Raw genomic sequence first — 15,599 nt, 5'->3', positions numbered from 1 at the left:
TATATGTATGTGTGTGTGTGTGTGTGTGTGTATATATATATATGTATATATATATATGTATATATATATATATAGTGGTTATATAACTACAAGATTCAACTTGAAAATAAAAAATGCAAAATGGAAACCTTAACATTATAAGTCCACACTAAATAAACAGCACGTAGTCACGTGTAAAGGGCTTCAGCCCAATTGCTTCCATGAGCTTACTATGAAAGTGCTTTCTGGTTATTCTCCAACTCATCAGTTCTTCCACTATTTATGGTCTAATGTTTATCATGGTCTGAGCTAGACAGTAGGGATTGATGAAAGGAGGTCGCAGCTGAGGTGGGTGGAGACACATTGTCTCCTAGAGGCTGACAGTCTCATGGGACCCATGTGGTCTGTGAGCAGATCCTGGACCTCTAGAGCCAGAGCAACTGGGGAAGACTTTAAGGAGGCGGTGACATGGAGATGAGTTTTGAAGGAAGAGACACATTTGCCTTGGTAGTAAATAGAAGAAAGGCATGTGAGCACTCCCTGAACGTCTGGAAGGGAAGAAAAGTGCACTACCAACAGGAGAAAAAAGGTAGCTTGTTTTGGGGACAGCATGGTTTATGGTCCCGTTACTATTATTATTATTTGAGACAGAGTCTCTCCCAGTCACCCAAGCAGGAGTGCAATGGCGCAGTCTTGGCTCACTTCAGTCTCCGCCTCCTGGGTTGAAGCAGCTCTCCTGCCTAAGCCTCCTGAATAGCTGGGATTACAGGTGTGCACTACCATGTGCGGCTAACTTTTGTATTTTTCATAGAGATGGGGTTTCACCATGTTGGTCAGGCTGGTCTCGAAATCCTGACCTCAGGTGATCCACCCATCTCGGCCTCCCAAAATGCTGGTGTTATAGGTGTGAGCCACCGTGCATGGCCTATGGTCCCATTCTATAGATCGCAAGTTTCAGAGTGTCCCAAACCCTGACCTCATTTAATTTATGGAAATGGAGTCTCCCAGAGATAACTTAACTTCTCCAGACAAATCCAGGTTTGTCTAACTCCAAACCTCACTTAGTAATAATCATGCTATAAAACTTCTAAAATAGTCTTTATATACAGTCCCTTCTTCTGATGATCCAAATCTCCAGCCAGGTTCAATCCAGTGTTTTTTCAAATCAATAACCATCTGTGCAGTTTGGCAATGTATCATATCCTGCCTCCTGGTATGTTCTGACTATTTTTGTTTATCTGTTTATGTATTTGGGCCTTTTGCCTCCACCTAAATTCTATACCATTTGGCAGCAGCCCTCCAAAGTTCAAGCAAGTTGTGAATACTCATCTTACACCTCTTAGATGTTGGTTTGTTTTCGAAATTCACAGTTTTATGACTTTGATGAAGTATATTCATATTTGAATTAAAAACTGTGTTTCAGCTGATTCCATTGATATTTGGACATTTCATTTTCCATAAATAAAGTAATTGTCATTGCAATAATATAAATTTCTTAAGAAAAAAATAAATTGGTTATTGTTTTAGTTCTTCATGTCATTGAACACTAGTGAAAACTGGGAATGCTTCCATAAAACATCACTTACATAATCTTACATTAATTACATTATCTTACTTCTTCAGGGATAGATCTGTAAAAAATTGATAATGTCTTTGTTTTAAGGCAAATAGACTTAGATGGCACTCTTTCAGATGGCTTATAAATAGGGCCTAGCAGTGTGACGTAAAACCAAAAAAAACAGTTACATATTTATGAATACTTTCCCCATGATTCATTGTGCTGGACACTTGAATGGGCTATCAGCAGGTCACAGGAGATAACTAAGGATTTTATTTCAGTCATAGGAGAATAAATATATTCTAAAGGGATTTTTGAAGATATGGAGAATATATTAAATAAAACAGATAGTGTAGCTTAGATGTATAATTCTTTTAAGGTCTTCAGATTTTAGTGTAGTAATTTTGACAAAATCATCATTCAGAAATATTTCACATTTATTTCCCATCAGGAAAAATGTTGGCTCAGGTACTTTGGAGTCAAATATTTAGATTTCTGCTTTTTAAAATCAGATGTTATGGTACCTGTTTTTTCTTGGCTTCCTTTGCAGCTCCTTGTGGGTACAATGTAACGTCTCAGAATGGCACCATCTACTCCCCCGGATTTCCTGATGAGTATCCAATCCTGAAGGACTGTATTTGGCTCATCACGGTGCCTCCCGGGCACGGAGTTTACATCAACTTCACGCTCTTGCAGACGGAAGCTGTGAATGATTACATTGCTGTTTGGTATGAGAACCTCTCAAGTTAAAATATCTACAATTGTGATAAACGATTTTGACTTAGCACACATATGCCACTGATATACAGGGCACATACTTTAGAGTAAACCTCTTAGGTACTAGAGAAGAAATTCACAGTGAAATCCAGAGATTCAGGGAATCAATTTCACATAGTACATGTGGGTTTTGCTACATGATAGAAATAGGCAGAATTATGTCTGTGTGTTTGCATCTATCTGTGTGTGTCTGTGTGAAGGATGTGTGTTTGTATGGGGATGCGTGTGGGGTTTATATGTGTGTGATGTGTGTATGTATGGGTGTGTCTCTGTGGTGCGTGTGGCCTGTGTATGTCTGTGTGTGGCTTATATGTGTGTTTGTGTGTGTGGTTTTTGTGTGTGTGTCATGTATTTTGTGTGTTTGTGTTATGTGTGTAGGTGTTGTGTCTGTGTGGTGTGTGTGGGTTGTGTGTGGTATGTTTAGTTTGTATGTGTATGTTCTGTGTGTGTAGTATGTGTGGTTGTTTTGTGTGTGTTGTGTCCGTGTGGTGTTTGTGAGGGGTGTGTGTGCCTGTGTGGTGTTCGTGGTGTGTGGTATGTAGTTAGTGTGTGTGTTGTGTGTGGTTTGTGTGTGTGTTGTGTGTCCGATATGTATTGTGTGTGGTTTGTGTGTGTCCATTTATGTGTCTGTGTGGGTGTATATGTGTGCATGTGGTGTATGTGTGTGCATGTGGTGTATGTGTGTGCATGTTGTGTTTGTGATATGTGTGCATGTTGTGTATGTGATATATGTGAGTGTAGTGTGTGTGTTGTGTGTGGTTTATGTGTGCACATGTGTCTCTGTGTAGGGTGTATGGAGTATGTGTGCATGTTGTGTCTGTGTGGTGTGTGTGTGTGTGTGTGTGTGGTGTTTGTGGGGGATGTGTGTGGTATATAGTATGTGTGTGTGTGCATGTTGCATGTCTGTGTGGTGTGTTTGTGTGTGTTGTGTGTGTGTGCATATTGTGCATCTGTGTGTGTGCCATGTGTGCGTGGTGGTTTGTATGTGCGTGTGCATGTTGCGTGTGGTATGGCTGCAGTCTTGTGGAATTCCACAGTGGGAGCAGGAGCAGGAGACAGTGGCCAGGACAAGGAAAGCAGGGCCTGGAAGGGCATGAGATGGGCTTTGTTCTCGGGGCAGTAAGGATGCATTTGGGCTCCAAGAGGCAGAGCTCTCAGGCCAGATTTTGGCTGCAGAATGGTGGGCTCATTTTGTGGATAAAGTAGCAGAGGGCAAGAAAGGCGACTGGCTTTGAAGCTTTGGAAATAGTTCAGACATGGAAGATGACAAGGACCAGAACCAGTGGATGTGAGAACGAGGAGAAACAGAATTTAAAATACTAGGTCGACCACATGAAACTGCCACTTCAAAACCAAAACAAAACAAAACAGTACTCTGTGGTTGGCCATGCCCCATAGACTCAGCTCCATATTTATAAGGTGAAATCCACAGGTGTTAATATTTTTTTCTTGTTTTTTTCAGACGGAGTCTCGCTCTGTCACCCAGGCTGGAGTGCAGTGGTGTGATCTTGGCTCACTGCAACCTCCACTTCTCCTGCCTCAGCCTCCCAAGTAGCTAGGACTACAAGTGCATGCCACCACACATGGCTAATTTTTGTAACTTTAGTACAGACGGGGTTTCACCATGTCGGCCAGGCTGGTCTCAAACTCCTGATCTCAGGTGATCTGCCCACCTTGGCCTCCCAAAGTGCTAGGATTACAGGCATGAGCTACTGTGCCTGGCGAGTGTTGGCATTTGACCAGTGCCAAGCGCCTGCAGAACTAATGAAAGACAGACTGGAGGGTTCCTCAGCCTTGTGGGCATTCAACATCTTGATGTTTCCAAACACGGTATCCAGAGAATGGATGTGTTTTATTGCTTTTATAAAAAATTTTTAATTCATTAGCCAAAGTTTCCATAAATCTCACTCATAAGTAAATATACTTAGTCTGCTGCCTCTTTCTGTCTCTCCCAGGGACGGTCCCGATCAGAACTCACCCCAGCTGGGAGTTTTCAGTGGCAACACAGCCCTGGAAACGGCATACAGCTCCACCAACCAAGTCCTGCTCAAGTTCCACAGTGACTTTTCAAATGGAGGCTTCTTCGTCCTCAATTTCCATGGTGAGTTGATTTTCACTCCCTTAATTAAGACAGAGAATTCCATGCAGTGTTTCCTGCCGTGTTGGCCCATGCCTTGGTTCCAGCTGAAGTTTCTTGAGTCAGCTGAGGGTGTATATGATTCTCTTACATTGGAGGCCAGAGTTTCCTGGCCTTCTTTTGTTTAATGATATCTTTATCATTTCACATGGTATCAAGCTTGGATTTATTCCAAGATAAATATATGCTAAATGAAACTCTGAGACAAAGTCCATTGAAAGAGAGTTGGTACCTTTTATAGACTACTCATCCCTGTCTCAAGATAAGGTGTTATAGCAAATGCCATATAACTGTAAATAGTGTGAAAGCAAACCTCCAGTAATCCTGCGAATTCACTCTAAACAATATGCAAAATGTCTGTCAATCAATCTCATCTCACACAAACACTGCCACCCACAGAATTCCTCAGGACAAGGGACAGAACAGACTTTATCTAGATGTAAACATGGACAGCGAGTCAGGTCATGATCGTGAAGTCATTATTCTTGCAGAATTCGAAACATATGTAAGGTCTATTTATTTTAACACTATTCTGAAAAAAAAAAATTGTACATGTTTTTCCTTGGGCTATAACTATTTTTTGGCATTAAATAATATGAACATTTAAAGTTTGGGAATTTTATAAAACAGTGATTCATGAATATAGACATTTCAGTCAGTGTACTCAAGCATTGTAACAACTGTAGGATGAATTTTTTAAATAGTTGTGTTTATTCACCAAGTGTAATTGCAACTATTATTATTCTTTCCATTAATCATTTAGCATTTCAGCTCAAGAAGTGTCAACCTCCTCCAGCGGTTCCACAGGCAGAAATGCTTACTGAGGATGATGATTTTGAAATAGGTAATATTTTCTCCATTACAATACCATGAACTCAACATGACATTTTTTATACCTACTTCTCATTGTAATCATTACTCAGAGTAGTTAATGACTAATTTGTCAGGGAAAAAAAAACTATTCTTAAAGTATTGCTGAAAATTTATACAGAGGTCATGTATCAAATACAAAATGTCTGTCCTTCATTATCATGATTTTTTTGTTTTGCTGTTTGAATTTTGCTGTCAGTTTGAACATTTTTTTCCTCTACAACATTTGCTAGTTCATATTTTTCAATAAAGTTTTCAGCGACAGACTTGGGTAGGTGTTTGCGTTTGGTTAGGGGGACATGTTCATGCACTTGAGAAAAATCTTAATCGTTGGAGGCTAAAAGGGTGATTACATAACATTGACATTTCATTGAAACTGGGATATACTAAGAGAAAATATTTATTTGTGATATTTAGGAATTCTGCTGTATGATTTTATGTTAATGATCTAATTTATTAAATACTCTTCTGGCGATACTGAGAAAGCAGTGATGGCATATATTTGTCATATAATTACTGTAACCGAGGATTTTTCTGCCCCAATTCTAAAATTCCACCCAGTGTTTCAGACCACGGGTCAAATCATGTGGCCCAACTTCTGCTGTCCTCACCATGGCTTAGTTAATTGGAACATCGTACTAAGTAGGCCAAGGTCAGAGATGAGTCTCCCTGAATGCTGTAAAGCCATGCAATTCCACAGTCTTGCTTAAATCATAGCATCTATTTTACCTATCTTGTTTTCATCTGCAATAATTGGGGATGGGGAAGCAACATGGATGCACCTGTCAAGGAAGAAAGCTGCCACATCATTTCAGTACTAGTATCAGTTAAGGTTAATGCAGCGTTTTTATAAATTAAGAACTTAAAATGGTACTATGTTTACAAGACTAAAAATAAATAGAGACATTGTTTCTAAAAAGATCTGCAAGTTGATTTTCTTCATTAAATGGTCATATATGTGTGTGACACCTTCACACACTCAGAAGGTTGTGGAAACAAAGTTTCCTGGTTTGCTGTCTTGACTTTTGCAGGAGATTTTGTGAAGTACCAGTGCCACCCCGGGTACACCTTGGTGGGGACCGACACTCTGACCTGCAAGCTCAGCTCCCAGTTGCAGTTTGAGGGCTCTCCCCCAACATGTGAAGGTATGCACTGTTCTGTACTAAAGCTACATTAAGTTATTCAACATGGAAAATTGTATTGTTGGATTGCTCTGCATCTCTTTGTATAGGTTCAAACTTTATTTAGGAGAGAGTGTCTTACTCTGTCACCCAGGTGGGAGTGCAGTGACGCAATGATGGCTCACCACAGGTTGAACCTCCCTGGTCTCAGATGATCCTCCTACCTCAGCCTCCTGTGTAGCTAGAAATACAGGCATGCACTACCATGCCTGGCTAATTTTAGAATTTTTTTTTTTTTTTTGTAGAAATGAGTTTTTGCCCTTGTACCCAGGCTGGTCTTGAACTCCTGTACTCAAGCGATCCACCTGCCTCAGCTTCCCAGATTGCTAGGTTTGCAGTAATGATCCATTGCACCCAGCCTGCACTCAATCTTTATCTGTGCCTTGATCCCATTGCAATGAAACTAAGATGGTAACAGAAATATCAGATGATGCTTTCTCCTTTAGCTAGTCCTAGAAAATAAACCAAAGACATATCAAATAAGAAATCATGTTTTTCACAGCAATTTATCATGTAAATGTTCAAAAATGGCAAAGTTGAAATAACTTTAATACCTGAATAATATAACACCTGAATATATACCGCCTACCTTCCACAATGTTATAGAGTATTTCCTTTATCACATGCCTATCTATTATCTTTCTAGACATTTATTAAGCTACACTATATTTTTGATGCATTTCAAGGCAAATTTTGAGCATCATTTCATTTTGCTATAAATACATCAGCATGCATATAATTAGCTGGTGTTTAATATTTTGATGTAAACTTATAAACAATGAAATGTGCGCATCTCATGTTTTTCTCACATGTGTTTAACATATGTAGACCATGTGCAAGAAAATAGACAATACACAATAATGGAACAAGATACCAAGGCTGAATCTGTTGATTTAATCTCTTAGAAGACAAGTAGATTACTTTTAAAATATTGTTTCATAGACATAACTTTCAAGTACCATTGATTAAAAAAGACTTGAAAAACTATGCATAAGCTGAAATGCTCAAGTAAGTCAGAAACATCATTAGTTCACCTATCAAAAAGCTTTCCAAATTAGAATAGTTTTTTTTTTTTTTTTTATGACTTCAAAATCATCATGAAGTGCAGATGTAGTGCTTTTGAGGAATGTGACTCTTTCAAGAAATCTAACTATTGTCACTCTGTAGGGCAAGTGACGCAGCTGAAAGGGCCCAGGATTTAGGAAGACAGGACCTGGAGCTGGAGTCACTCAGTCAGGCAGCGTTGAATAACTCACTCTTCCCTGCATTGTGCACGGAGAGGATGATTTATCTCCTTTATTTTTGGGCTGTTGTAAAGACTCAGTGAATATTAAATGAATTTATCTTTGTAAGTGTTTTGTAATGTTCATTGCCTTCCCTGTAAAAGGAATTTTTCTTTGCATTGCAAAAGTATCAGCTTTGCAGTGGTTTTGCAGGTGCTCACACCTGTGAATGGATCTTCTTCAAAGGTCTGATAACTGGCCAGGTGCAGTGGCTCACGCCTATAACCCCAGCACTTTGGGAGGCCAAGGCGGGCAAATCACCTGAGGTTGGGAGTTTGAGACCAGCCTGACCAACATAAAGAAACCCCGTTTCTCCTAAAAATACAAAATTAGCCAGGTGTGGTGGTGCATGCCTACTTGGGAGGCCGAGGCAGGACAATTGCTTGAACCAGGGAGGCAGAGGTTGCAGTGAGCCGAGATCACGCCATTGTACTTCAGCCTGGGCAACGAGAGTGAAACTCCATCTCAAAAAAACAAAAATCTGATAACTTTGTGCATTCTCATTCTGGAATGAGGCAGTATCCAAGGAAACCTGAAAGAGAGAAACAATTTTCTACATCTGAAGAAAAGTTGGCATACATTTTGGAATGAATTATTACTAAATATCCATAACAGATTTTTTTTTTAAAAACTATTAACATTAAAGTTGTGTCTGCATGGGAGGCAGTGGGTACAGGAAACTACTACTTGGGCAGAGGAGCAGACCCTTAGCCTGCTCGTCTATTTAGATGCTTAGCAGACCACTGGCTGTGGAAGTCACTGAAATCTGTGCCTGTAGGCTGCCCCACTTAGAGGTGGGTGTTGCATTGGGTGCAAAGTCAGGAGACCAAAGCCATTATGTTCTCAGAAAAAAACCAGCATCTGTAGCATACTCCAGGAACAACAATGGTCTATTTCTGGATTATTTCCTTAAGGTGGGGGGATATAAAAAGTGTTCACCTTCTGCCATTCTATATAAAAGTGAACTCAGGAAAACCCTCACATTTTTTAAGGTACATTTTAATCTCAACAAACAAAGCCTCAAGTTTCTCAGAATAGAAGACCTTAAGCAAAGGTGATCTTAGCTGAAAAGAGAAGAAAGGCATATAGATGTATGTATCGAATGTACTGCTCTAAAAACAGGCCATTTTATTAGGTCATCCTCTCCAGATTAACCTGGTTCTTGTTTAAATGATGTTTAATTTATGACAAGCCAAGAACAGAGCATAGTCATGCATTGCCTGATCTTTTGATCCGTGACAGGCCATGTATAAACATAGTCCTGCAAGGTTATAATGAAGCTGAAAATTCCTATCACTGAGTGATGTCTAGCATTCGCAATGCTATGGGGCAATGCATGACCTTTTTTGTGTTTAGACATGTTTAGATGCGTAAATACTTACTGTTGTGTTCCGGGGGCCTACAGACTTCAGTACAGTCACATGCTGTGCAGGTGTGTAGTCTAGGAGCAATATGGCTTAATTACATAGCAGGCTGTACCATCTGGGTGTGTGTAAGTGTTCCCACACCAAACTGAGGGTCAGACTGCTATTTCTGTGGCCCAATAATGAGATGTGGATGAACTGGAGAGGAATAGAGTTTTTATTTCTATAACTTGTTACAGGGAGAAGGCCTAGAAATAATCACCAGACCAACTCAAAATTACCAACCATTTAGAGTTTATACACTTTCTGAGCTATATGTCTATGTGTAAGTGTGCATTTATTTAAAGACATAAGCGATTAACTTTTTTAGACTCTATTACTAAGATCTGAGTCCTGAAGACCTTCCTCTGGAGCCTCAATAAGTTTACTTAATCTAAATGGGTCCAGGTACTGGGGTGATTAGCCTATTCTTGTCTCCTGCTAAATCATAAAGATTTGGGGAGTTCATTTAGACCCCAATAAATTTGTTTGTGGAGGCCTGGGTAGTTTCTTTAGACCCTCAATAATACTTGTTTAATCCTAAAAGGATCCTGTTAGGAATTCCTTTGTTACCTTGTCATGCTTCAAGTCCCAGAAGAACCCTCGAAAAAAACTCTTGGTGGCTGTTTGTTACATTCCAGGCTTTGTATAAAGGTACTGGCTTTTTCAGCGTTTCATATTTAATGGAACCACTCTGTCAGTACTGAAACAGTTGTTATGGAGGCCTGTGTTAGTGAGATTGGCCTGCCATAGAGGTGCATGCTATTATCTTTGCCTGATGACAAAATCCCCTAAAGACGCATTTCTCACAGCCTGTGCCCATCTTTAACACGTCTAAATGTGTTAAACAAACATGATTTGACACATGTCTAAATCAACGCCACATGAGTGTTATTCTCTAAATTTCCTCAGTTGTCACAGACATTTACAGGGAGCATTCTACAGACAAAATTCACCAACTTTTACTCACGTGGAAGATTCCCATACCCTGCACCACTCCTTGGGAGGCACACAGGATAACCAGGTTCTCTTCTCTTTCAAGTCAGGAGTAAATTTGCTTAAAACAAATGGAGAGTGATCTTAACTCTCATTCTCTAAACAACTCATCATTTAAACACAGGAAATGGGACCCCACATGTCTTTTACCAAATCCTTAATCACTGAAGCACTAAATTATTATCTTTCTTGAAGTACTTTTCTACTATTTGATTGATTCGATTGTGCTCAAGTGGGGGCCCATCTCCCAATAAATTCATCATGAAAAATTATATTAGCTATTAGTCTGTCTTCTTCATATGTCGTAACCACACTTTTAGAACTTTGAAAATTGTCCCCATTATCACTTTGGGAGGCCAAGGTGGGTGGATCACCTGAGGTCAGGATTTTGAGACCAGCCTGGCCAACATGGTGAAACCCTGTCTCTACTAAAAATACAAAAATTAGCCAGATGTGGTGTCAGTTGCCTGTAATCCCAGCTACTCGGGAGACTAAGGCTGGAGAATCACTTGATCCCAGGATGCAGAGGTTGCAGTTAGCCGACATCACACTAGTGCATTTCAGCCTGTGCAACAGAGCAAGCCTTTATCTAAAAAAAAAAAAAAGAAAGAATAAAAAAATTAATAACCATTTTAGGGACGCAAGGAGAGTGTTAAAACATGCTCTCTGAATGAAGAGACCCCTAAACAGGCTTTGTGTGAGCAACATGGCTGTTTATTCACCTGGGTACAAGTGGGCTGAGTCCAAAAAGAGAGTGAGTAAAGGGCGTAGTGATAGGAGTTGGTTTTATAGGTTTGTGGTAGGCAGTGGAGAGTTACAGAAGTCACAGTTCAATGCAGTTTTTGCAAGCTGGGAAAGGGTTGTAGGGCCTGGAGTCATGAGGTTGACAAAGGTAGGTTGCAAAGTCCAATTGCCGTATCAGTAGATGCAGGAATAAGGAACAACAGAAGAATGCTTCAAGTTAGTTAGGCACCACAGGGGTTAATCATTCTTCTCCATTTCGTGGTCTTCCAGTTACTTCAGACTTTCTAGTTCCAGGAACTCACCTGGACTGTACACACAGGTCAGAGGTTACCATGGTGTAGTCCATGGTGCAGTCAGTCAGCATAAAAGACCTTACAGAGAGTAGGAGAGTGCATTGTTTTTTGAAAGTCAGCATTACATGAAGATATTACTGGGCTAGACACTTATCTTAATGTAGAAAACCATGAGTAAGAGACATCACAGAAGAGACTTTTCTCCTGTTAAGGAAAGAAAAGTATTTCAGAAAGTGAAGGGAATTAAAACAAAGATTTGGAAACACAAAGGAGGCTGTGGCATCCAGGAAAAATGACTTCCTACTGCTTGCTCTTAGGGTGTTTTGGGGGAAGAGGTAGTAAATTAAATCTGCCTGGAAACCTAAAGTAGGGCCCGACTTTAAAGGTCTTCGAAGTCAGGTTTCTTCATCCTGTGGACCATAGGGGATCTTTCAGTAGTTTTTAGAATATTCATTTCTTTAGAAAAAAAATAAAAACACACATTTTCAGTGAACATTAAGGAGATTCGGTGACCTTTTGATAATGACCATTGCAGAAAGCACCAGACGGAGGTGATATACCAACAGCCACCGCCCAGCTCCAGCCTCCTGTGTGTGTGGGACGACAGCAGGCATCACAAGGGCCCTGGGGACAGCCTTTCCCCTCTTTCACAGAGGACTCAGCTTCTCCAATTCTGTCATACCTACAGCTGCTTTAAGAATTAATCTTAGTGACTTATAAATCCCAATTTATATTATTAATCTTAGAGTACAAATCCTCATCTCCTATGACTTTTGCTGAAGGCCTGTGAGCTGCATTAAATAAGATGCTTTGGGTTTTAAGCCTCACATTTTATTTTTCTTTAAAAGAAAAAGCTAGAGCACTAACATTGTGCAGAAGGGTGATAGCTCAAAGCACAGGTGACGTCTGAGAGAGGCAAACTTTTGGGTGTGTTTTTGACAGGAGCACCAGGCAGGTGTCCCGCTATGGCGAGAGGTTTCCCAGTTTCCCAAGTGGAGACACAGTTGTTTTCTGATGTGTGATTACTACTAAGAAGCAAGCCTCTCAGCTATAGGACCACACTGCAGTCCCTTTAATCCCTCCTACTACAAGTGGATAATGCTCCAAGAACAGCTTATGGCACTGACCAGAAGGAGGGTTCCACAGAAAGAACAGAATACAACAGAACAAAGAAAACCACTTTAAGCTACTGGGCAGACACATCCACGTGCCTCTTAGGCTCAGCACGGTGGAGGCTGAGGTGGGAGAATCACTTGAGCCCAGGAGTTGGAGACCAGCCTGGGCAACATGACAAAACACCATTTCTAAAATGAAAATACAGCAATTAGCCAGGAGAGGTGGTATGCACCTGTAGTCCCAGCTACTTGGGCAGCTGTGAGGTGAGAGGAGACCAGCCTGGGCAACATGGCAAAACACCATTTCTAAAATGAAAATACAGCAATTAGCCAGGAGAGGTAGTATGCACCTGTAGTCCCAGCTACTTGGGCAGCTGTGAGGTGAGAGGATCACTCGAGCCTGTGAGGTCAAGGCTGCAGTGGGCTGCGGCTGTGCTACTGCCCTCCAGCCTGGCTTGGGTGACAGAGTGAGACCCTGTCTCAAACAAACAAATTAAAAAATAAAACAAAACAAAATCCCCAACACCCAAAAAAAAAAAAAAATGAAGTTTAAAAACAATATATATGTCTGAAAAAAAGTATTACTAAGTATTATAAGAAAAATGATACAAATTCTCTACAAATTATCTCCTACGTCTTTAAGTTGGAGAGAATTGTAGAAACTGACAGTCTCTGTAAACTAGTGGGAGTTATATAACAAATTGCTTATATTTTCATTTTGTCTTCCCTAAGAAACAAAGTCAGCATTTCAAATATGGAAGGAATAAGAATGGTGACGCTTAAAATGTTACTTCTGGGTTAGAGTCAAACCACAGGATGTGTGAATCATTTTTCAGGTGGATTTTAGCAACTCCATAGAAGGTTTTTTGTTTCCAGATGCCCTGAAGTTCCAATGTCATCTAATAACTACAGCTGCAGTTATAAAGTCTCAGTCCTCATAAAAACACAGGGTAGACAGATTGGCTAAATATTTTTCAAATGTAATCCCACAAACTGGAACGTCCTCTGGCAGCATTTCTGTGTTAGGAAAAGGTAGGCATGTGGTATAATCATCCCTAGTCCTCATAATAGTTTCTGCCCACATAGTGCTTTTAGATTAAAAAAAAAAAAAATTTGCATATATTGGCTCTAATTAGAACCCTGAGGAGGAGCTATTATTACCCTCTGCTTATGTCAGAGCGAAGAAAAGCCCTGGCTCTTATTACAAAGTCAAGGCAGGTCTATGGAGCTTCTAAAACTTGAGGTCCTGGCCTGCACAGATATACATAGGCACAAACTCTAATTTCACTTTGCTTTTCTTATTTAAAATATCACATTAACTTTGGGCATAGCGTATTTTACAAAGTTATTTGATCACCATCTCAGAATAAAATTATACCTTTAACTCAGTTGTTTTAGTCATTGTGAATATTTTAATTGTAAATATATAAAATTGTCATCTTAAATATTTTAAATGTTTTAAAATCTCACCTAAGCTACATGTTATTAAAAGAGTTCTATGAAATGTTTTATTATCCGTGGTTTCATATCTAAACATTTTCTAAATTTTGAAATATATCTTAATTAGAATGCTAAGATAAATGGAAGAAAATAGGAAATAAATTACTTTTTAAAAGGCAGTTACTTGAATAAAAACACATATCATGAGCTTTGCCCATCTGTTTTAGAAGTGTCTATCTTGAAATGTATGTATATATAGCATATATTTAACTAATTAAAAGGCAATAACTCAATAAATTTGCAAAAGTTATTTTTCATTAAGGAAAATGTGATTATTGAACTCTCAACACTCTGCAAGTAATTTTGCTTTGCCTCTTTTATACATGAACCATTACCAATAATAGAAATATTTTTCCCTCAATAGTTTTATACACATACTGTTTCTGGAAGATAGTTTAATTTAGTGATGAGAGAAATTACTAATTAGGGGACTCTGGTGACTGTTTTGCATGTCTAGATCTCTGCAGATTATTTTTATGTTGATTAACCTGGAAGTAGTTGAATAATAATTTTTGTAAAAGCAGGAGGAGAAAAGATATGATGCTTCCATAGTATCTTCATGATGCATTCACGATTAATTCATCCCTTAGAAATCAGGGTTCCTGCTGAGGTGTCTCAGGTGGTATTGAGGCCAGGTCTCTAATTCTTTCTCTTCCCAGGGTCCTAAGCAATCACACAGAATGTTTAAATATTACTGTGCAAAGTACAGTAGTACCCCCACTCCCAATCCAAAGTTTCCCTTTCTGCAGTTTCAGTTACCTGTGATCAAGCAGTCTGACACATTTCATTTCATTTAAATGAAAAATTCCAGAAATAATACATTTTAAATTTTGCACTATGCTGACTAGCCTGATGAAACCTGTCATCATCGCTGGGTTATGTCTCACCCAGGACATGTATCCCACCTTTGTCCAGAATGTCCACTGCCCTTTAAAATGTGATTGCACCAGAAACAACGTAAAATATATAGGATTCTGGGCTATCTGCAGCATCAGGCATCACTGGGGTTCTTGGAATGTATCCCTGAAAATATATTTAACGCCAAAATAAATATGAGTTTCCTTTTCTTATTGCATGACATTTCGCCATATTTTTGTAATGCTGTATTGAAATTGTGAGGTTCTTCTTCATAGTTCAGTGAGGAAAACTTGCATTGTATAATGAAATCCATGATGCAACTGCCCCAAATTAAGGTGTGTGGGAGACACAGGGGCCAAAGGAGTGTGCAAGCTGAGTAAAGAGTACTGCAAAGAGAAAGACATACAATTCTCATGAGTATTCAACGTTGCATTCCCTCTGTGTTTGCATCCGGTATTAAATTTGGCCAGAGCTCAATACGTTTGCTTTTTCCTTTCCTTGGCTTATTTATGCAGGGATAGAAACTATCTTATTGAAGTTGGAATCATTTTATTAAAACAAACCTTTGCTGGTACTTTTCTCTGCAGCACAATGCCCAGCAAATGAAGTCCGGACAGGATCATCAGGAGTAATTCTCAGCCCCGGGTATCCGGGTAATTATTTTAACTCCCAGACGTGCTCTTGGAGTATTAAAGTGGAACCAAACTATAACATTACCATCTTTGTGGACACTTTTCAAAGTGAAAAGCAATTTGATGCACTGGAAGTGTTTGATGGTAAGTTTCTTTAATCTTTGTATACCAGTGTCCTCTGTGTTACTAATGAAAGCACTATTACAATGTTTTAGTAACACAAAGACTTGAATATGTGTCTTGAGTTAAATTATGTTTTCCCAAAGCAAACAA

General features: G+C 39.5%; 1 protein-coding gene across 3 annotated transcripts in view; it reads left to right on the top strand.

The window, feature by feature from the left end:
* The window catches only part of CSMD1 (CUB and Sushi multiple domains 1), a 2,101,842-nt gene that overhangs the window by 1,867,661 nt on the left and 218,582 nt on the right, over nucleotides 1-15,599 (top strand). For all 3 annotated transcript variants that reach the window (XM_032260320.1, XM_032260321.1, XM_032260322.1), the window contains 5 exons: nucleotides 2,088-2,265; nucleotides 4,270-4,415; nucleotides 5,215-5,295; nucleotides 6,353-6,466; nucleotides 15,282-15,470. In XM_032260320.1, coding sequence (XP_032116211.1) covers nucleotides 2,088-2,265; nucleotides 4,270-4,415; nucleotides 5,215-5,295; nucleotides 6,353-6,466; nucleotides 15,282-15,470 — 708 coding nt within the window. The remainder of the gene's footprint in view (nucleotides 1-2,087; nucleotides 2,266-4,269; nucleotides 4,416-5,214; nucleotides 5,296-6,352; nucleotides 6,467-15,281; nucleotides 15,471-15,599) is intronic.

The sequence above is a fragment of the Sapajus apella genome, unplaced genomic scaffold, assembly GCF_009761245.1.
Source record: "Sapajus apella isolate SASKATOON/1434 unplaced genomic scaffold, GSC_monkey_1.0 scaffold116, whole genome shotgun sequence".
Lineage (NCBI taxonomy): Eukaryota > Metazoa > Chordata > Mammalia > Primates > Cebidae > Sapajus > Sapajus apella.
The sequence above is the reverse complement of the archived record's forward strand: the minus strand, read 5'-3'. Positions and strand labels throughout refer to the sequence as shown.